The sequence below is a fragment of the Gymnodraco acuticeps genome, unplaced genomic scaffold (genome assembly GCF_902827175.1).
Source record: "Gymnodraco acuticeps unplaced genomic scaffold, fGymAcu1.1, whole genome shotgun sequence".
Taxonomy (NCBI): Eukaryota; Metazoa; Chordata; class Actinopteri; order Perciformes; family Bathydraconidae; genus Gymnodraco; species Gymnodraco acuticeps.
In genome coordinates, this window is record NW_022990559.1 from 986542 (window position 1) to 1009876 (window position 23335).

General features: G+C 39.3%; 1 protein-coding gene across 6 annotated transcripts in view; it reads left to right on the forward strand.

The window, feature by feature from the left end:
• The window catches only part of gria2b (glutamate receptor, ionotropic, AMPA 2b), a 53677-nt gene that overhangs the window by 25690 nt on the left and 4652 nt on the right, over positions 1–23335 (forward strand). For 4 of the 6 annotated variants that reach the window (XR_004570163.1, XR_004570164.1, XM_034227607.1 and 1 more), the window contains exons 3-13: positions 626–865; positions 12363–12559; positions 14607–14660; positions 14771–14929; positions 16472–16639; positions 17890–17994; positions 18169–18276; positions 18734–18940; positions 19027–19394; positions 20918–21116; positions 21453–21700. Coding sequence is in view for 4 of the 6 variants with exons in the window: in XM_034227607.1 (XP_034083498.1) it covers positions 626–865; positions 12363–12559; positions 14607–14660; positions 14771–14929; positions 16472–16639; positions 17890–17994; positions 18169–18276; positions 18734–18940; positions 19027–19394; positions 20918–21116; positions 21453–21700 (2053 nt within the window). In the remaining 2 variants the exon portion in view is untranslated. Of the gene's footprint in view, positions 1–625; positions 866–12362; positions 12560–14606; positions 14661–14770; positions 14930–16471; positions 16640–17889; positions 17995–18168; positions 18277–18733; positions 18941–19026; positions 19395–20917; positions 21117–21452; positions 21701–22972; positions 23088–23335 lie in introns of all 6 variants that reach the window. The other 2 variants (XM_034227606.1, XM_034227604.1) reach the window with 1 other exon arrangement.

The following is a 23335-nucleotide window of genomic DNA, read 5'->3' on the forward strand; positions in this document are numbered from 1 at the left end:
CCAAAGAATGTGTATTAAATATGATATATGAGCTGCCCTTGCCTATAGGTGATGGTGCAGCTGCGCACTGTATCTTTCCTGTCATTTATTTCCATAGGAGAGGCCTAAAATGTGTTTTGCCTGAGAAGCAATCAAACATAAGACAGCGCCATTACAGCGTCCATAACAGCGTCCATAACAGCGTCCATAACAGCGTATCATGGTCCAGCATAGATGGATATCCCATATAAAGAATTGATGTGCGGTTTAGGTGAATGCTTGACATACTCTACCTCGCTTATTCCCACTGTATCAAAAAGGTCATAGGGCAACTCATAAAGGTTCCACAGAGTGACAAGCGTACAGAGGAGCTTTTACCGTTGAATACAAGCACTCCCTTGGCAGAGCTAATGGAAAGCTATCTGTTAATCAGCCTGAAAAGAGTGGCGACCCTTAACAGTTGTTTGCGGCGCTAATGTGCTATAAAGGTTTGTCATAAGTGTCTTTGATGAATGCTTTATTGCAGAAAAGCTGTAAAAGCTTCACAAATAAATGTAGCAAGAGTTTGTTTCAGAATGGAAAATGGTGATAGTTCTGACTAAATCTCAAGCAACCCACCTTAACAATCCTGTTTCCTCTGCTTCAGTCTGTTCACAGTTCTCAAGAGGAGTGTACGCCATCTTCGGATTCTACGACAAGAAGTCTGTCAACACCATCACGTCATTTTGTGGGACGCTCCATGTGTCCTTCATTACGCCCAGCTTCCCTCTGGATGGGAATCAGCAGTTTATCATCCAGATGAGACCCGATATCAAAGGGCCCCTCCTCAGCCTTATCGAGTACTACAAGTGGGACAAGTTCGCCTACCTGTACGACAGCGATCGAGGTAAGTCAAGGACACCATTGTTTATCTTTTGAAAGCATCTTTCCATCTGAATACAATGTTAGCGCTATGCGTCATGGCACCACCATTCTTTATAGTAGAGCTGTTTTGATGTGTTTCCTTTGGAAGTTAGAGTGGGGACGAATGACAGCGTGTAATGTAATACAGGGGTTATAGCTCCTGATTATTTCTACGTTGATTGAACATTGCATGTTTCTCGTATGAACATGAGTAATACAATTACGTCCCATTCAAACGGATGCAACCATTTGACTATAAGCAATCCAGAAATTGTGTTCAAACTGCTTCTGTTATAGTTAACCACTAGTTTTGTGTGACACCCTCTACGCATGCAACACAGGTAAAATCCAGGTTAAGGGCATTTTGGTTCCCGAAAAAGAGCTTGTCAGATAGAATCAACTTTAACACCTCCCGTGTTTAAAGAGTCTGTCTTACCTAATATCAAGGAGAGGTGAGAGAGTCATCTTTGACGTACAGTAAAGGCCCTGCAGATATGAACTTCCACCCTCGTATCTACATTCAGGTGTGGTTTGTTCGCACTCTTAGCACTACAAATAATCCACATGGCTGTGTTCCTATTACAGTGGTTGATTAAAGTAAATCTACTTTTCTATTTGAAAATGTAAAGACAATTGGATGTTGCATATGAGGCAGGTATTCCAAATTATTCACTTACACTTGATATTTTTTTTCCCAAGAGCCATCATTGCTCTTAACACCTGAAAGTCATACCTCTTAATCATCCTGCATGTGAAATAAATGTGACTCTGTACCTATATATCACTATTATTAAATACATACTATTAATATTAATTACATTATAGATTTTATTTTTATACTCCTGGAAATAATTACTGCACTTTATTCCTTATTCCTAAGTATGTATGCTGCGTGTATTTGTTGTCTTATGTTGTGATGTTTATTTTGTTTTGATGGCACCCTTGAAAGGGAGAAGCATTTATTTATCTCATTGCACATGTATAATGACATTAAACGATTCTATTCTATTCTAAATCAGCTGGATGGCTTCTGATTGAGAAAGCTTCAGCAAACAGTGTTTTACGAAATCATTTCAATTATGCACATAAACAGGGATCTCTGAGTTGTTTTCACTCAACCACAACAAAACAACACAAAAAAAATAACTTTAGATGTGGGAAACAGTATATGAAATATTGGAAAAGTGATAAATAACAAATGAGATTTGTGGTTGTGTTAACATGTTCCCAATTTAAATATTAAAGGTGTATTAATCACCGCTGTACAGATTTGTTTCTATAGATTTGGTTTCTCTTTCCTTGAGTGTTTTGCTCATTCTTTAGCTCTGCAAGGCTCCACATTTACTCGGTAAACACTGAGTCACAGCTGGGAGTTACCCTTCTCTTGTACTTTGGGCCTCAGGGTTAATGACGCTTTTGAGTGAGGAGACATATCCCTAACATGCACACACATACCCAGCTGGTTGCCTCAATCTCAAGAATCATCGTCTATCCATTTGCTAGTATCATTATCACACAAATTAGTCATCATTCTTCACATTTAATTAAATAAAAATCATTAATTGGGCACTTTAAAAGTCTGTGCTTAGCCTCTGCACCAGGTATAGCCATAATGGATAAGATCATGGACTGATTTTATGCAAGATGAAAAATGATTCACTTCCAAACTGTAATATCCAGACTTACTTCATATTCAAATCTTTCCCGTCTGCATTCTTTGATGCCTTTCATCAGTTATGTTTTTCAATTGAACCCTGATACAAAGTCTGGAGATTTTAATTTGGGAAACTTTTTTCTTTGCTGTCTGAATGGTTCTTCAGAGGCTTTATCTGCCTTAAGACTTGCACATTTCTTTCCACTGTCATCTATTGTCTGAATTCTACACACTATAAAAAGTTGTGTTAAGACACTCACGGCAAAAAGTTTAAAGAACACACTTTTATCTCTTGTGGGTTATCTGTCTTTGCACCAGCTAATTGTGATTATGTGACTTGTACCCTAGAGAACAACTCATCCTCGTGCAGCACAGAGGAACCGTCCTTGAAAATGAAAAATAAATCTCTTCCAAAGATAGAGTTTCATTCTATTTAAATACTGTAGCTGCATTGGAAGAACATCAATAAGACCTCAATAATATCCAGTATCAGGAATACTATTATCAAGTCTTTATTTTTTGTCTTTTGCATTTTCTCTTTGTTAAATGAAAATAATTCATGATTATTATTTCAAGCACACTAAAAGAAGGAGTTTTAGGTCCAAAATAACTTACTTTGAAAATGTTGAATTCCTAAAAATGGCTTACCAGGACATTTATGTTACATTGAGTGGCTTAAAGTAAGGAAGTGGATTCACTACTTCCTGTTGAATACAGTGAAGTGTGGCTCAACGGGGATTTAGTGCATGTCTGCTCTGCTTTACCTTAAACCTCACATCCAATTGCATACACTCTTGCACATTTTTTCCCTCCATATTCTCTTGATCTTTCTACAGTGTCTCCTTCATGCCATACCCTCCCTCTCATCTCTTTCCACTCGCTTTCCTCCCAGAATCCATTGCTAATCTTCCCAGTGAGCCTCTCTGTGACTGACGGTTGAACCAAACATCTTCCCTCTCCCATATCAGAGGACCGGTTCCAACCCGCTGTTTTAGGTTGTCCTCATGCTAATGCTAGCTCTGACCTGCTGTCCCTACTGTATGGCACTAAATGGCCTGTTATGCATATTTCATCATTGCATGGCTTTCTAATTAGGTCAGTGTGATCCACTCATTCCCATGGCAACTGCTATGTAGAGAGAGAGAGAGAGAGAGAGAGAGAGAGAGAGAGAGGAGAGAGAGAGAGAGAGAGAGAGAGAGAGAGAGAGAGAGAGATAGAGAGAGAGATAGAGAGAGAGAGAGAGAGAGATAGAGAGAGATAGAGAGAGACACGAGGCAGTAGAGTTGCCACTGGTTATGATGAATTATATTAACACATTGAGACTAATAGATGTACCAACACCTTTGTCAGCAAGTCAGTTTAGATAATGACTATCTGTTTATATGTGGGCGGAAAGGCACTATGAGTGTTTTTGTATTCTGTTGGCTGAATGCAAACTATTTGAAACACATTTTCCGACTATATTTTTCACATTTTAGTATTGGACTAATAGGAAATGAACAAAGAAGAATATTATTATTACAGGTTTTTACAACCACCTTTCATCATCATTGCTATAAAAGAAGCCCATTATTCCTTGGAACTGTGTTCGATTCTGCATCTCAGAATTTACGTCCAGTGTCAATGTTTAATGGCAATAGTAATGGGTAGTGTGCCCTTTTATTATAGAGCAGGACTCCTCACCTAGCTACAATTAAAACATATTTAATGTGACTATAGCCTAGATCTTATACCTTAACCTTAACTTAGATTGTAGTTGTTCAATCCTTATTCCAGCTCTCATCTTAAACCTGCAATAATCAGTGTTATTTGTGTTAAACTCAGTGAAAGAGTAGTGTAGTTGTAACTCTTCTCCTCAATACATTACATTACATTGCATTTAGCTGACGCTTTTATCCAAAGCGACTTACAATAAGTACATTCGACCAGGAAGACACAACCTTGAAGAAAACAGAATCATATAAGTACATCAGGTTTCATAGAGCCAAACATTTCAAGTGCTACTCCACTGGCTTTAGGTAAGCCAGTCCTTTATTAGTATAAAAGTGCTTCGTTAATAGTTCTAACGCTCGAAGTGGAGTCGAAAGAGATGAGTTTTCAGTTTGCGCCGGAAGATGTGCAAGCTATCTGCCGTCCTGATGTCAATGGGGAGCTCATTCCACCATCTTGGAGCCAGGACAGCAAACCCACGTGTTTTCGCCGATGGGAATTTGGGTCCCCCTCGCAGCGAGGGCGCAACGAGTCGTTTGGCTGATGCAGAGCGTAGTGCACGCGCTGGGGTGTACGGTTTAACCATGTCCTGGATGTAGGAAGGGCCAGATCCATTCGCAGCATGGTAAGCAAGTACCAGTGTCTTGAAGTGGATTCTAGCAGTTACCGGAAGCCAGTGAAGGGAGCGGAGGAGCGGAGTGGTGTGGGAGAATTTAGGAAGGTTGAAGACCAGACGAGCCGCTGCATTCTGGATGAGCTGCAGAGGTCGGATGGCACATGCAGGTAGACCAGCCAGGAGGGAGTTGCAGTAGTCTAGGCGTGAGATGACGAGAGCCTGGACCAGAACCTGAGTCGCTTTCTGAGTCAGCTGGGGACGTATCTCAATACTACGCAGCTTTGTTATTAAAGTAAAGATCATGGGTAGAGTGGTACGGCTTTTTCTGTTTCTATTGCCATTGCAATGTGGCTGTGGCTTTAGTTATTGCTGTCCCAGCTTAGTTTAGTTTCAACGTGTAACCTATGACTATCCCAAGAAACACGGTACAGCAGGGGTGTCAAACTCAAGGCCCGGGGGCCAAATCCGGCCCATGACTTCATTTTCTGTGGCACCACAAGAGCTTGCAAAGAATATTATATGTTAATTATACGGTTACATGATGATTTACAGAAGTTCGTTGCCAATAAACTACATGTCCCACAATGCATCTCAAATTTGACTTTTTTCTCCGAATTTGACTTTTTTTATTCAAAATATCCCTTTTTTTTCAGAATTTGCCCTTTTCTCAGAATTTAACTTTTTTTTCAAAATGTTACTTTTTTTTCAAAATCTTACTTTCTTTTTAAATGTCACTTATTTTCCAGAATGTGGCTTTTCTTTTTAAATCATTTTGTGACATTCTCACTGAAGAGACTTATAATTATTTGCCCTAGACTTCTACTTTCAGACTTAGTTAATTATGAAGTTATTACCCTATCGGATAATAATCCAATGCAGAGGCAATACTGTAATATAATACATTATTTTATATATATATTTATATATGTATTTGTATATAGTCTTACAGTTACAACCGGCCCTTTGAGAGCAGCCATAATGCTGATGTGGCCCGTGATGAAATTGAGTTTTTGACACCCCTGCGGTACAGCCAGCATCTTGTCCTGCGTTCGCAGTCGATAGATTTGGCTATAATTAGGCGCATAACTTGTGAATACATTAAAGCATTTAGTAGCTAAATGGCAAGTATGAGAGTTAGCGGACAGTAAATTAAAAGATTATGGTACATTAATCAGGTGGTCAGAATTACAACTCCAGATACAAGCTGATGGTGCTCTATCTGTTTGACGAGTCAATAAGAAATGACTTGCTAAAATGTAAAAAGCTAAAATATTTTACTGTTCATTACTGTTTTTGAATTGTTTAGTTGCCAAACGTTGTCAAAAGAAACACTTCACCTTATCTGTTGTTTTACCAAGGTTTTGGATAGAAACATGCAATGATACATTGTCATTAACTTGTTGTTGAGGTCATAAGAAGGATATCATATGTGTGGCTGTCCATGAGATGATGCATATTCTTCTCCTTCTTCCTAAGGAAATAATCACGTACCAACTGATTTAAGTGATGCTTTGATTGGCGTATTGCAGAGAGTGGAGATCCATACCTGGGAAAGCATCCTGCATGGAGCCTGAATGAGGAAACAATAGCTCGAAGCAAAGAGATTATATCTAACGTGAGGCTGCAATTGTTGGTATTAAACTGCTTTCCCTTATGCATTATTTATGAGCCATTTCTTGCCTCATTTAAATAGTTTTTCATCATATTATGCATATGATCATACAATCACATACATCAACTCATTAAGATGTTGTTGATGAATAAGCATGAAGTTAAGCTATTACGCATCCACTGTGCGTTCACTCGCAGAGCAGAAATAATCTCTTCACTGGGAAAAGAGATGTCATGGTATTGCTGAATAACAAAATCTCACTTTGTACGCTGGCTCGTGTCTCCTAGTCTTTCCTGACCTTTTAAATCCAGGGCAACTTAATTGTATGCAAGGTCACGTAATATCGTAACTCTCCAGAGCATTGAAGGCTCTGTACCAATTTGAATGGATGGCATAATGTTGGCTCCAAGCCAAGACATAACATATGTCTCATTCTAAAGAGAAGTGATAAGGATAATAAGCATCACACTGCAGGCGTTCAACCGCAGAGGAAATCAGCGAAGCCAAGTCTCTGCTTGCGTTAGAGGAACAACAAATGTTTTTGATTATACCAGTGTTCCTTGTAAAAATATATAGATAATAGGGTAGATGGATGTGAAGCAGATTGGGGAAAAAATGCTTAATCGAGTGTTGTATAAGCACTGTGCTTTAACACAGTCATAAAGAAACCTACCAAACTGTTTCTGGATACTAGACTGGGTTGGAGTTTCAGTCAACGGTGGACAGCAATGCATTAATAATAGTTTCACCTAATCCCAATTGATACTTCAATATGTTAATAAGGCTCTCTTGATATTGGCTTACAAAATGGTCTTATTTGTATGACATGTGTGTCCGAGCTGGCTAGCTAGCTACTAGTAAAATGACATTCATAATATACTGTACCAGCGTTGGAGTATGCGTAAGCCAAGAAAATATTTCTGGAAAACTGTGTGGTTATGGTGGCTAAGCTAACGATGGCTTGTGGTGGTCAGTGAATGCCTCCCAGTTTTTTTTGGCTGCAAATTAAACAAAAATGCCTCATCATATGTCTTGGAAAGTCAAATACAGCAAATATGAGTGTGGGTCTTTATAGTTTTCATTTGATGGAGCTGGACTGAGTCATGGAATTTAATGTTAAAAACACTGTCGCCCATCTAATCAATTTTTGCCAATGAGTGATAAATTGCTTTTTTAGTGAGTTCTACAAAAGATAATATTATTATTTTTTTTGACAGAAGGTTTCTCCATCCATCCATCCATCTTCTCCCGCTTATCCGTGATCGGGTCGCGGGGGTAGCAGTTCCAGCAGAGAGCCCCAAACTTTCTTTTCCCTGGCGACATCAACCAGCTCTGACTGGGGGATCCCAAGGCGCTCCCAGGCCAGCGAAGAGATATAATCCCTCCACCTGGTCCTAGGTCTACCCCTTGGTCTCTTCCCAGCTGGACGTGCCTGGAACACCTCCCTAGGGAGGCGCCCAGGTGGCATCCTAACTAGGTGCCCGAACCACCTCAACTGGCTCCTTTCGACGCGAAGGAGGAGCGGCTCAACTCCGAGTCCCTCCCTGATGACCGAACTTCTCACCTTATCCCTAAGGGAGACACCAGCCACCCTGCGGAGAAAACCCATCTCGGCCGCCCGTATCCGCGATCTCGTTCTTTCGGTCAGAAGGTTTCTCACCACAGTAAAATGTCTTACTCTGTTCAAATCTTCATCTATTTGTTACCGTTAGCTTGGGGCTGTTTTTTTACTCGTGGTTAGGTCCATTTCACCAGTGGGGTTTTACTGAAGAGGAAAAAGTGTTGTGTTGCTACGGTTACCTTGTGCTTTAATTCAGAATCCTGGTTAAACATTTAACAACGTTTTTAAAATGTCAAGTCATCCAGTTTTAATGAAAACCTGCCAGGCTAACGGAAATTAACCTTTCTTTGACTATCCTATAAGTGCAAAAATGGAGCTCTGGGAATCGTTGCCTCTGCGTACTCCTTTTAAATATTGTGTGAACATTTTTTATTTAGTAGATGATGTCGTGAAGATTAGTAAGAAAGATACATAAAACCATGTGTTTAAATTAAAACAGCTATGCTACATGCGATCCCAATCTATATATGTGCAATATACCAAACAAGCTGCGACAAAATATAACTATCACCCAGAAAATAAGACATTTACAAACATATTTCTACTTACTGACCATTTAGAGCCACATTATGCAGTGGCATATGCATTATTCAAAAGCACCAACACTTTCAAAGACATTTATAATCTAGGATTTTCATTTAACTTTAATGCGGAATCAACTTTTATGCTAACATTTTGCTTTTGTCCTTGCTTTATCTTCCCTTTAAATCATTACAAGTTCTAATTATCTCATTTAATAAACATTGATGAAACAGACACATTTAGCCACAGCATAATGACCTTATTATAATAATGATATATAGTTGATTCTGATAAAACTGCAAGCCTCCATTTTCCTCCCCATCATCATAAAACCTGGCCGTGTCACATGAAATTGATTACATCTGTAATTCACCTCGCTGTAGCAAGGCGGAATGAAACACTCCACCTTTTTATCCGAACCTCTGCCCACTGCAGAACAGGGATCAATATCAGCAGAGATTCAGCTGCGAAACTCGATAGAGAAAGTGATAGGAATGTGAGTTGAAATGGAGACTGTATTCTTTAAGTGCCTTTAAAAGTCTAAGCTTCAGATTGATGGAGAGGCGTGACATGTCATTGAATTACTCACATATGGCAGCATGTGTCTGTTCTTGACTGTACTATATAATGCAGTTTAATGTTTTGGGAGTTTATTGGTTTTTGGGTAGAACAAATATATTCCTGTTAGCTATTCTGTTTCCAAAATGGTGAAATTGAGCTGTTTTAGCTTATTTGAAACTATTGCACCAACACTTACAAAGGTTTGGCGCAAATTTAAGCAAATGTACCTGCATGGATAAAAGCCTTAGCTAAATGAAATGTCAACAATAACAGGTGAGCCCACACATTGATTTGTATGTAAAGATTATTAATTTCTATAGAGAACAGGGGTAAGTTGCGCTTCTTCTAGACATTCATATTTTCTTGGTGGGAAGCCATTGAGGGATGAGTTATCGCCGACTTCCCTAAAGGCCAAGGGAAGGGGGGTCAAAGGGAATCGTCTCTGACTAAACTGAGGGTTCAGTCTTACTTTTGGAAACAATTATGTTTACTCACTTGTTCAAAAGCTTTCAGTCAGCATACCATCCGCTTTATAGTTGTCAATGAAGTGCACATTTTCAAACTTTCCGTTATTTCTTTTAGTATTTCTCCTCCATGTCTGACTATATCAATCAATCAATGTTTATTTATATAGCCCAATATCACAAATGTTACATTTGTCTCAGTGGACTTTACAGTTTGTACAAAATATCAGTATGACAATACGACACCCTCTGTCCTTAGACCCTCACATCGTACAAGGAAAAACTTCCGAAGAAAACCCACAGTTTAAAGGGAAAAATGGGAGAAACCTCAGGGAGAGCAACAGAGGAGGGATCCCTCTCCCAGGACGGACAGACGTGCAATAGATGCCGTGTGTAAATTGAAAAGATAATACATTTGCAACATAGGTAGTCCAAATGTTTGGAAATGCATGTGTGTATAATAGGAAGATGAATTCACGAGGATATCCATCCAGGACCTATGATCCAGGACCACAGCCACGACTCAAGATCCAGGACAGAGGAGCGCAGGATCATCCATGACTCCGGATCCCGGCGTATACAGACACCAAAAAGAAAGACATTTGGGGAAGCTGGGTTAATCGGAACATGAGAGTACACAAGTATAGACAGAGAGAAGGAAGAAGTAAGATGTCCCCCGACAAACTAAGCCTATATCAGCAAAACTAGGGGCTGAATCTAATCAGCCCTAACTATAAGCTTTATCAAAAGGAAGGTCTTAAGCGCACTCTTAAAAACGGATAGGGTGTCTGCCGCCCGAACACAAACTGGAAGCTGATTCCACAAATGTGGAGCTTGATAAGAAAAGGCTCTGGCTCCCATTGTACTTTTAGAGACTCTAGGAACAACCAACAACCCTGCATTCTTGGAACGCAATGCCCTAGTAGGACAGTAGGGTATAATGAGTTATTTAAGGTAAGATGGCGCCTGCCCATTAAGGGCTTTGTAGGCGAGAAGAAGAATTTTAAATTATATCCTGTGTTCTATAGGGAGCCAGTGTAAGGCAGCCAGAACAGGAGTAATGTGGTCCCTTTTCCTAACTCTGGTTAGTACACGAGCTGCAGCATTTTGAATCAGCTGAAGCGACTTGACTGACTTCTTGGTACACCCTGATAATAAAGAGTTACAATAATCCAGCCTTGAAGTAACAAATGCATGGACTAGTTTCTCTGCATCGTTTTGAGGCAAGATATGCCTGATTTTTGCAATGTTACGTAGATGGAAGTAGGCGGTCCTTGAAATTGATTTTATGTGGGCGTTAAAGGATAAATCCTGATCAAATATAACACCAAGATTCCTTACAGTCTCACTGGAGGCCAAATTAATGCCATCCATAGTTAATATATCCTTAGATAATTTGTTTCGTAGATTCTTCGGGCCAAGTACAATAACTTCAGTTTTGGTCGTGTTTAACATCAAAAAGTTTAAGGTCATCCACGTTTTTAAGTCCTTAAGGCAGTCTTGAATTTTATTTAGATGATTCATTTCATCAGGCTTGATTGATAAATATAGTTGAGTATCATCCGCATAACAATGAAAGTTTACAGAATGATTCCTTATAATATTGCCTAACGGAAGCATATATAATGTGAACAAAATAGGTCCGAGCACTGAGCCCTGTGGCACTCCATGGCTAACTTTGGTTTGCGTGGAAGATTCATCATTGACACGTACAAACTGAGAGCGTTCAGATAGATAGGACCTAAACCAGCCTAAAGCAGTTCCCTGTATGCCAACTAAGTGCTCTAGTCTTTGCAATAGGATATCATGGTCGATAGTATCAAATGCAGCACTGAGATCGAGCAAACAAGAATAGAGACACGTCCCTTGTCAGAGGCTATTAGAATGTCATATATATTGAGCTTGAGATCTCATCCTTGACTTTGCGCACAGAAAACATTCTCACAATAACAATACATGGTAGAAATACTGGAAGGTTTGTATAAATCCATGGCAACTGCAAGAAAACTGAGAGAAATTGAAGGCTGTGTGACGGTGAACAGTGACCTTGAGTACAGTTTGTTTTCTCACAAACTAAACTGTTTCAAAAGTTGAGAGGAAAAACACAAAAAAAACAGTTTTCCAACCTAAAACAGTCATTTAAAACTTTCGCTATTCATGCTGTCAAGTGTATTATTACAGCCACTTCCCTCCCACACGCTGGTCCGGTTCATTCCACAATACCTGTGACTCATCTAGTTGAGCGCTTTGGATCAAATGAGTGTCTGTAAAGCCTCCACAGGATTTGAATGAGCAGACAGTCTGTAATGAAAGTTTATTTTCATATTATTGTGCTTCCAGCTTTGGTGTTTTTGTTCTGTTATCATGACTTCCCTGCTTTGTGTTCTTTACATTCTGTATGTGGCTGTGATTTTAAAGTATGCCCACCAAAAATGAAATACAAACAAACAATATAGGAGAGCTGGTTTCAGGGAAATCAGGAATTCAATGCATAACTTGAGCAGAAAAGGTAACAACTGTGCAGAAACACAAAGCATGATATCTACTTCTCCCTATTCCCAAGGTATTTTTCCCCAACATTTGTAGTCTTTTTCTCAACAAGATATATCTAAAAACTTGAATGTTCTCCAAAATGTTTCAGGACCAAAGAATAATAACGAAGAATCAGTCAGACAGAGAGTATGAATAATGTTTAAATCCTACTTCATTTCTACCCTCAGGACTTACGACGCTGCAGGTTGTTCTAGACACAGCGGCAGAGAGGAAGTGGCATGTGACAGCGATCAACGTGGGGAACCTGAAAGACGAGAGGAAGGATGAGGCCTACCGCTCTCTGTTCCAAGACTTGGAGAACAAAAAGGAGAGGAGGGTGATCCTGGACTGTGAACAGGACAAAGTCAAAGACATCATGGAGCAGGTAGTGTGTAGAGTCTTTTAACGGTACAAGGCAATATACTGTATGTAGGCAGTATACTGCAACAAAGAAGAAATCCGTAACATCTTCTAAAAACATTGAGGACCTACAGTATACTGTTATCTTGACATGATTTGGAAAGGTTTGCCACACTGTAAGCACAGAGTTTCTGGTATTGGTGTATTGTCTTTCTTTGATCTGTCATTTGTGACTTTCAAGCGGGTTAGGTGCTGAGCTGGGATTCAGGTAGAGGAATGAGGGATGCTGCTGCCATGTTTTCAGTTGTTGGAACACATAATGCACTTATGGGGGTGTACTGCTGTCAGCAGTCAGACCTCTGTGGTTTGTTCAAGTCCAGTTTTTCCTTTTTTGACTCTTCCATATCAAAGCCTGTAATTGTACAGCATCTCAAGGAAGCTAGTATCCAAGGAAGCAAGTGTTTTATCTTTTCTTATGATTCTCTCTTTACTATCAACCATCAATGAGAGTTATACATATATTGAACAATAAGAGAATAGTTTATATATCTGCTTATTAAAGCATCAAGATCTTCCTATAGCTTGCCCAATAAATGGTTAAGACAACACTTTTCATTTTGTTGTATCCATATTGTAGGTACTTACAATGCGTACACAACACTGCTATATTAGATATAAGAATGTTAGTGTGTGTGATATGAGTTTCGCAACTTTTTTTGTATTTCCATCATATTAATTTTGTGATTTGCTATGTTCAATTACCAGACTAATTCTGGGCAACACAGTTAATTGTTAAATTAAATTAGACTATGTAACTAATACAGATTGAAATTGGCCAATGTGACTTGATTTAAATTCACAGGATGGTAGAAAACAGCAGGGAAGAGTCATAAAAACACCAAAATGACTCATCATTTACACAGCAATGTACCCACAGTTTGCTAACAGAAGCTCTCATAAGCTGCTGGCCATACCAGACAAGGAACACTTAATACATCACAATTCAGTCAAGCCAAAAATGCAATCCACAAACAAGACACTTTTACTAACGACAGTCTACTACAGTCCAACTGAACTGAAAATGTAGCTTGCCTTTTAACAATTCAAGGACATAATTGCTACCTTCCTTTCTGTTTCACGATATTTAATTGGAAAACGGCCAAGAAGAAGGGCAAATATGAATATCTTATTGTGTGGGAATACAATTGGGAAGTGTAAATAACAATTACCGGCAGGGATTGCAGGCAATGCTAACAACCTCATAGTCCTTGAATTACTACTGTAGGACGAAAGTGATATTCAGCCAAAATGGGTTCATTTGATACGGCACTTAGAAAAACAACATTGACACAAGGACCCAGCAGCCCAGCAGATGTAGAAAGGCACCATAACAATTATACTAATTGTTCATTTACAGTATGCGGTAAACAAAACTGCAATTAAAGGAAAAACAGATGCACATAAACAGGTTATATTTACTCCACCCTTTACCCCGGAGAGAGGCTTATCGATTAGCATTTAAAGCATGCCAACTTCTGTTTAAATGAATGCTGAATTAAATCAATGCCTGCAGCCTCACTGCCTGTTTATCTGGGAAAAACAGAATCCGTTCAGGTGGAAGTTTCTTGCTTCATGTCAAAGACATTTACGTGCGAGATAAACAATGTTATTATTCAAATTCTTCAAGCCGCGGCAGCCCTGACAAACGGAGGTGCCACTCAGGCAACAGGATTAGTTTCAGGTGTCTCATTTATGTGAGGTACTGAAACGGTACATAACAGAGATATTCATGCTATTTTCTGCGTTTCTGCTCTCCAGATAAGGGTAATTTATTTGGAATTGGATCTCTCTGCCCAGCAGTATTTGACTGTACAGTAAACAGCATAGTCTTTTCCTTTGTGATAAGGGTTAGGAATGTCCGCCATGTTTGGGTTGGAAGTGACAAATTATAATGTCGGAATATCATTTCAAATTTGTACAGTTTTGATAGGTATTTGTTTTGCCATCTTGTTTACCCGAGACTTGCCACTCTTCATCCTATTTGAGCTTATTTTGTATGTTTCTAATTACAGATCATCACAATTGGCAGACATGTTAAAGGCTACCACTACATTATAGCCAATCTGGTAAGTTAACACATGTTCTACATTTGTCCAAGATTTTGGTACCACTTTAAATGTTTCTAAAATACCTCAGATTGAGAGATTACATCTAGGCCTAATCTTTGTGTTATCAGGGTTTCATTGATGGGGACCTAACCAAAATCCAGTATGGCGGTGCCAACGTGTCGGGCTTTCAGATTGTTGACTTCGAGGATCCTTTGGTGTCCAAGTTTGACCAGAGATGGGAAGCCCTAGAAGAAAAGGAGTATCCTGGTGCTGACAGTAAAATAAAGGTGAGTTTAAACATTCACACACGTTGCTTTTTCTTTATTTGCGAGACAGGTTTGTTGGTGAAAGTGTCTTTGTAAGCACTTTAATGTGCCTCAGTTGCTCTAATGTAAGTAAACAATGCTGTCACCACAACCGATGTTATGACCACATTGCACTGTGTGTGCATTATTAAACACCTCTCTGAGTAAAGATCATTCTGCTCTGTAACCCAACGATACATACATGTTCCCATGAGTGCTAGCATGTCTTATACAAATGATATTATTTAATATGCACGCAATGTCAATTGAATAAGGATTTTATGATATTAAATCAAGACGTTTTTTTTTTTCCTATACCAGCCATTCGATGTTACTAATATAGTATAATCTCTCAGAATTGAACTCGCCTCCCACTCTGTGTCTTCAAGAGACACTGTAAACTACTCGCATTTGACATATCAGCCTCCGCCAAAAAACTTCCAGCACCTTCTGTCTGAACAATTGTGAAAGTTCAGGATCTTTTTTATTACCTCACAGCCAGGCTGCCGAAAGTGGTTCAAGTCCGGGTGAAAAATCACTCTGACATTTACAACGCTGAACAAACTATCGCAGCACAGACCAAAAATACATCTGAAAAATTAAAAAGACTATCAAAATAAAATATGCACTCTAATTAAGACGTGCCTTAATACTGAGCAGGACGTGTGGTTTGTGAGTGTTCAATGTTCAACATTATAATTTGTTTTAACATGAAAGTGAGGTTAGACCTTAGAGTTAACCTCTTTTGTCATCTAATTATTCTGTAAAACATTGTTGAGGCGAAGTTGTGTTCAAGATCCATAGTTTGACTTGAGGCAAAGACCTGACATTATCTATGTAGTTTGCTTCAAGTCATAAATCCATCTGCATTGGAGCAAATCATGTTATTGTAGCAAAATGTGACTCCAGAGGTCTGCTCTTTTTCCAAATGAATTTAGTGTTTGGAAATAACTTCTTCATTTATTCTCTCAGCAGTGATGTTCTCTGTTATAGAGCAATCTTTGACCAGCTGTGCTGGTAAACCAAGAGCGTGCTGTGCCTGTGTGTCTGCAGTTTAATGACACCACATTCAGTGATTTCTTGGTCTTATTTACCTTTCTCACTGCTATTCCAAGAAAGACAAAGCGTAAACCTAAAGGATACGGGTGAAAACACCGTGGAGCTTTGTTATCGTCAAAAGACCAGAGCCAATAACACATGTTAGCCAAAGTAGTCAATCAGGAGTACATTTTGTGTTTTTGTTATGGACTTCTTTTATTTGAGGATTTTGAGCTTTGTGAGAATGTATGGTAGATTCAAACTAACTTTAAAAACATTTTTTTTTATCAGTATTGCTGATTAATTGCTTTTAACGTTCTTGACCAACAACTAAAATCAATCACCAAGGATTAATCAATATCAGCATATGGCGAGAGTAAACATTATGGTTGGAGCAAGGGTTAAGCTGATACCTATATATTGATAGATATTTGTACCTCTCTGTCAACCCCAATCTCCATATCTGTTGTCTTTGTCCTGCTCTAGTACACATCAGCGTTGACCTACGACGCCGTGCAGGTGATGACGGAGGCCTTCCGCTACCTGCACAAGCAACGCATCGACTTCACCAGGAGGGCCAACACTGGGGACTGCCTGGCCAACCCCGCTGTCCCCTGGGCTCAGGGAGGGGAGATAGAGCGAGCACTAAAACAGGTAACACATCTTACTTATACTCATCCTTTGATATGGGGAAGATCTCTCTTGAGAAATGCAGCAAATGTCCACACTGTTTTGACCATGTGGGAACATGCAGCTATATGGACAGCTGTTCTTCAGAAGAGAAACAGAGCTGAGCTTTGAATCAAGACAGATTAGCATCACTGAGAAATGGAGCCTTACAGCAAACACTATTTTTTCTATAGCTACAGGTTCTGTAGTTGGAATACTAATCAAATTGTTAAGAACAAAAGATAAGAACAATCGATATTAACAGAGAATCTTGACTTAAGGTAATCATATTCAGACAACGCATACCTATTCTGAAACAACATCATGGGTAAAACGTACATCTGAGCAGATACAAATAAAGAAAAAGTACGTGAAACACATTTTATGAAGAGAAATGCTTATGATGTTACAACAAGAGGTTGGGTTTATCATCCATGCTGAGATGTTTGTGACCGTTTGAGCATTGGTAAGGAATGTCGACATAAGCTTTTCCAGAATTGATAAGCACTTTGATGCCCTCGTCTTGTACACAGGAAGTCTGGATATGCATATTCAAGATGGGGAATAGTTGCTTTAAACCAGCCCATCGGGACAAGACAGGGAGCTAGTAGGTTGTGATCGAACATGTCAGATGATGAGCTTATGTTTTATGCACACGTTTTATAAAAAGAAAAATGCATTCAACATGTTGTTTTTCACCCGAAAATACAAACACTGTGTTTTGTTTCGAAGCAACACATAATAATGTTTGCAGGATAACTCCACAGGATGCCATTAAGCCTCCTTCTGGTCCTTTTAGCCGTGGCACTTTTGTTATTTAAGTTGGCTACCACAAAGAAGAAGAGATGGAAATTAATTTCCAAGTTTCTCATCACAGGCTGCCGTCTCCTCTCAAATCTAAAGAGTGTCCTCATGTCTTTTCCTCGCTTTGAAGTGCAGCATGAAACCTCATTTCAATCAATGTAGGATCACAGCACTTACTTAGTACTGTAAAAAAGGAGGAGAATACCAGGCAGGACACCACTCTCAACTGTTCCTCATGGATAATAAGAGACTTCTTCCAAGCTGTAATGTCTTCCTCCAGATTAGCTACGTCTTTTTAGCATTAGCATTTCTTTGAATGCAGTATGATGAATAATACAACATACATCAAAAAGCTGTTTGCATGTGACAGAGCAGTCATAATGTCACTCTGCAGATGCATTTTTCTAACAGTTTGATTTCATGTCTCTAAGGTGCGTGTGGAAGGCCTGACAGGAAACATCCAGTTTGATCAACATGGCAAGAGAGTCAACTACTCAGTGAACATAATGGAGTTAAAGACTAACGGCCCTGTAAAGGTAAGCGTCCATTCCACTCCTCTAGAAATGAAGGGATTTACAAATGTTATTGGATATTTCTTTATCATATGGATGGTTTCAATTTGAGGATCAGATTATGTAAAATAGCACTTTTACAGTAGTACTCAATTACATACACATGTTTCATGATATTTTTGGTTTTCTTCCCAACAGATTGGCTACTGGAATGAAGTTGACAAAATGGCCGTCACCAAATCTGATGTCTTTGCAAATGAATCGACAGGAATGGAAAACAAAACAGTGATTGTCACCACAATCTTGGTAAATATTAAAATATATGATTGCTTGTATAAACGGCTTTCATTGTCTTTCAGGGTCTCCCTTTCTGGTGTCGAGTAGCTTGGGATACAGCTCTTACTGTCGCACATTTTTCAATGCCTTGGACAAAACAAAAGATACATTTAAACGTTGTTTACATTCATTGAGAGTGAATTTGCCTAGCCAACATGATTTAGGTATTTTCAATCTCACATTTTCCATTATGGAGAGGTTTCTTCTGTTTTGTTGTAGCACATCATTTCTGTATAAATTATGTTATCAGATTGACAACCAGTTTACCACCAGGCCACTTATTTACAACTATGCTTTGTTTTAGACCCTCGCTTTCTTCTAGTCACAATGAACTGTCAGCCTGAAGTGAATCATTTGTTTTTAAAGCTGCTTTTACCATTGTTATTTGTGCTGAGCAGTGTTTTCTGTTTTCGTCTTTGTCCTTCAGGAAGCTCCATATGTAATGCTGAAAAAGAACTCTGAACAGTTTACTGACAATGAGCGCTACGAGGGTTACTGTGTAGATCTGGCTGCGGAGATAGCGAAGCACTGCGGCTTCAAATATCAACTGAAAATAGTGAGTGATGGGAAATACGGAGCCAGAGATGCGGAGACCAAAATCTGGAACGGGATGGTTGGAGAGCTGGTGTACGGGGTGAGTGGTCTTTAACAAAAGGTAACATGAGTCATTGATCAACACCACATTGCACCTATTCTAAATATTCCGTTTTGGTTTTATAGAAAGCTGACATTGCAGTGGCTCCTCTGACCATCACTTTGGTACGAGAGGAAGTGATTGACTTCTCCAAACCCTTCATGTCTCTGGGAATCTCCATCATGATAAAAAAGCCTCAGAAATCCAAACCTGGTGTCTTTTCTTTCCTGGACCCGCTGGCCTACGAGATCTGGATGTGTATCGTGTTTGCCTACATAGGCGTAAGCGTGGTGCTGTTCCTTGTCAGCCGCTTCAGCCCGTACGAGTGGCACACTGAGGAGTATGAGGACGGGCAGATCCAGACCAATGAGTCGACGAATGAGTTTGGCATATTCAACAGCCTGTGGTTCTCCCTTGGAGCCTTCATGCGCCAAGGCTGTGACATCTCACCTAGGTAGGTCAGACAATACAACAGCTGCAGTGTTTTCTCAGTTTAATCAACCACAAATAACTTGTCACTTGAATGTAAGTGTGCTTTATTGCATTTCTTACAGAGGTTGTTGACAGCTGTGATTTTGCAAATGTGACTTAACCCTTATGTTGTGTTCGGGTCTCCCGTGACCCGTTTCAAGTTAGAATTATATAATAACTACGCTCTAGTTTTTTTTATCGGAACAAGGCTTCATGATGTCCTCCACAACAGCTATATAGACACTACAAAACTGATTTTGACCATTTTAGCCAAGTCTGAAGGTCACTTAAAAAAAAGTGTATAATTTGGTGTTCGGGTCTGGGGAGACCCAGCAGAATTGTTTTGGGTCACTCTGGGTCAAATTTGGCCCAATCAAGATTGATCTTTGACTTTAGACACCCCTCCTCCTCCTCCTCCTCCTCCTCCTCCTCCTCCTCCTTCATCCACTGTAACAATAATTTTTCGCAACATGCACCTGGTCAATTGATGGACTAGAATCAAAGCAAAAGAAGGATGATTAACTTCGGAATGCCTTTCTACACATTTTCATTACATTACACTTAATTTACCTTTGGTCCAAAGCAACTGACAATATAACAGTAGAATAAACCATGAAGATAGCTTTCAATAAGACCAATTATAGTGCTACTGGATTGGCATCAAATAAGCCAAACTTTTCCATGAGCTAGCCGCAGAAATAAGTCGTTTTTTGTTTTGCTTTCAGCCTACCCCTAACATGTTGCTTCTCAGGGTTACTTTGCCACTTGAAATCAAACAAACGATCTAGTTTAGCTAAGAATTTTTCCTGCCAGGAATCTTCCAAACTACAATAAAACATCTAGTTTTTCGGTAGTGAGGTTAACCTCGAGGTCCACAAGAAGGACTGTTCATATCTCAATGTATGCTTGCCAGAGGCATTCCTGCTGTCCTATACTTTATTCAAACATGCCTAAAAGGTGACTCTGTGATTGCTCATGCTTTCATTTTGTACGTTCAAGATACAAGTTATGTATGTCCTGCAGTGCTAAATAATGGAGTTAAGTAAATGGTTCTTCTTCATTAATTTAGTGTCAGATACACTTTTGCGTATAAAGATTTAATATCTTGTGAGAGCAGGCACTTGTAAGTAATGTAAGAGTCTTGTTTTCCCCGGAGATGATTCAACATGTCATCTACATCTCATCCCGGTGATGTGAGGAGTGTCAACATGCCTCCCGATCAGGAGACTGTGTTGTTTATTATTATATAATGCAAGGTTATTTCTCCAACTGAAGCAAGACGTTTCTACCTAGTAATTCAAAGGCTATCACTTGAATTTCTTATCAAAATCCATTAAGAAATCCTGTTAACAAAAATAAAACTTTAATGAAATCTCGTCCATCCACTCACTACAGTTGCAGAATCTTTCGTTGATACTGAATAATATTTGAAATACCGTTACATGTAATGTACTATGGAATCATAACAAACACAAATCAAAATATATTGATTTGTTTTTCCAATAGATCTCTGTCTGGGCGCATTGTTGGGGGCGTTTGGTGGTTCTTCACTTTAATCATCATCTCCTCCTATACCGCCAACCTGGCTGCTTTCCTGACTGTCGAGAGGATGGTCTCGCCCATTGAAAGTGCAGAGGATCTTGCCAAACAGAGTGAGATAGCCTATGGGACTCTGGACTCTGGCTCTACCAAAGAGTTTTTTAGGGTAAGAGATACTCTCTTATTCTATTACTGTAGAAACAAGGCTTTAGGTTTAAGACTTAAAACTTTAACACAGCATACTTTACTTCTTGCTGAACCTTGTTTTTCGCTGAAAATACTTCCTTGTGCTGGAAATGAAATCTTAGGGGTATCATGAATTTCCTGTACGCAGTAAGGTTTTACCCCAAAATATATAGTCAATTGATGCCTTACTCAACCTAAAGTAACATCAGCATACCATTCAATTTAGTTTGGAGCAAATCCTAATGTGTCTAAAAGCTGATATAACTTGACTTTATTAAGAAAAGGTGTCTTTTCCTTTTTCTTTTTTTCAAAACAGCGCTCAAAAATTGCCCTCTTTGACAAAATGTGGACATACATGCGCAGTGCGGAGCCCTCTGTGTTTGTGAAAACCACAGCCGAGGGCGTTGTGAGAGTCCGCAAGTCTAAGGGGAAGTACGCCTACCTGCTGGAGTCCACCATGAACGAGTACATCGAGCAGCGGAAACCCTGCGACACCATGAAGGTTGGAGGAAACCTCGACTCCAAAGGATACGGGATCGCTACGCCGAAAGGATCCTCATTAAGGTGGGTGGAATAGTATAACAATGTGTCCAATGTTGTTATAGTATCCCACCTACCCTGATGTAGCTTTGCTTATTTGTCTCTGGTTTGTATAAGGAGATGAGGTAAAGCCAATTCCCCTTCAAATTCTTTAAAACCCATTGCAATTTATTGTAAGTCGATAAATTGCAAAAAAATGTTTAGTCATTTTTTTTGATATTTGATTATTGACAAATTTGCTGCAATATTTTCCCAAATTATTACTATTAACAAATTACAGAGTATATTGAGACTCATTCCTCTAATCCAGGCTGGTTTTCAGCTGGGTTTTTGAGATTTATCATATTTTATTACTCCTATATACTCTTATTAATCCGGATTTGAACCTTTTATAATGCTCCCATCATCTAAATTTAGATTGCTCTCCTATAGTCTTTATGTCTAGTACTGTCCTAGCTTGTCTTTTTATATGTTTCTATATGCTTAACAATTTGCCTTACTGTTCTGCTCTTTCTCTCATTTGAATAATGTTGAATTGTTGCATAGTTTGTATATATGATAAGATATTTTAGGAATGTATAGATAAATGTCTATTTTCTTACTGTGATTTGCTAAACCCTTGCAGTACACTCATTTTATTTAATGACATAATGACTTTTTCCTTTGTGGAAAACAATTGGACGAAACTCAAAATATATACCGCCTTTTATTTGTGGCACTGCTTGGGTTTCAATATGTATTATGTATGCATTGTTGAATTCTGATTATTGAAGCCATTTAGATATCTATTATAGCTTTGTTCTCAGTGTGCCCCTCAATTGGATCAGCTGCACCAAAAACTCCCTCACCAAACTATTATTTAATGGGTAGTTGGGTTAGATGGTAATTTATTTGGGAAATGTTGCATGTTTCTGACATATTTCCGTGAGGTCTAACCATGTTTCCCCCATTACTGCTGTTTTGCTGTCTCTCTTTTAGTGGAGTCACTTGCCAGACACTGTTATATGTATGTTGTGGATGTGAGTACGTTGCTGTAGCCACTAGTCCCCCTAGTCTTAGCACTCTGTCCTCTCTGTTGTGTTACAGCTATGCTCTGCCACCTTTGACAAACATTCATGTTACACGTGATCTTGATTATAGGATAGCTATTTTGTGATAGAACTACCCAAATACTATGAGAGGGGAGGGGGGATAATATACATAAATCTACTAATTTATCTCTAAAATGAGGGAGTGATAGACAGACGATTGATAAGTGGCTCACCCTGTCTTACAAGTATGTTTTATCGTTTCAAGAAATGCGGTTAACCTCGCAGTACTAAAACTGAATGAGCAAGGCCTGTTGGACAAATTGAAAAACAAATGGTGGTACGACAAAGGAGAGTGCGGCAGCGGGGGAGGTGATTCCAAGGTCAGCCCCAGTGAGCAAAGTGATGGGTAACTCATTGCAACTCCCAAAAGTAAGCAGCAAACCAGCACAGATCCCGATCCACACTGACAGCAGGCCAGTCACCTGCTGACTCAGCGCCACAGAAAGCAACCCTCAGCACCGTGAATCGTCAGCACGTGCTGACAATCAGGTCTCCAAAGAAAGTACAAGACATCTACCTTGAACTCATTAGCTCAGCCTCTTCCCATTGGCCCACTGAACTTGGATAT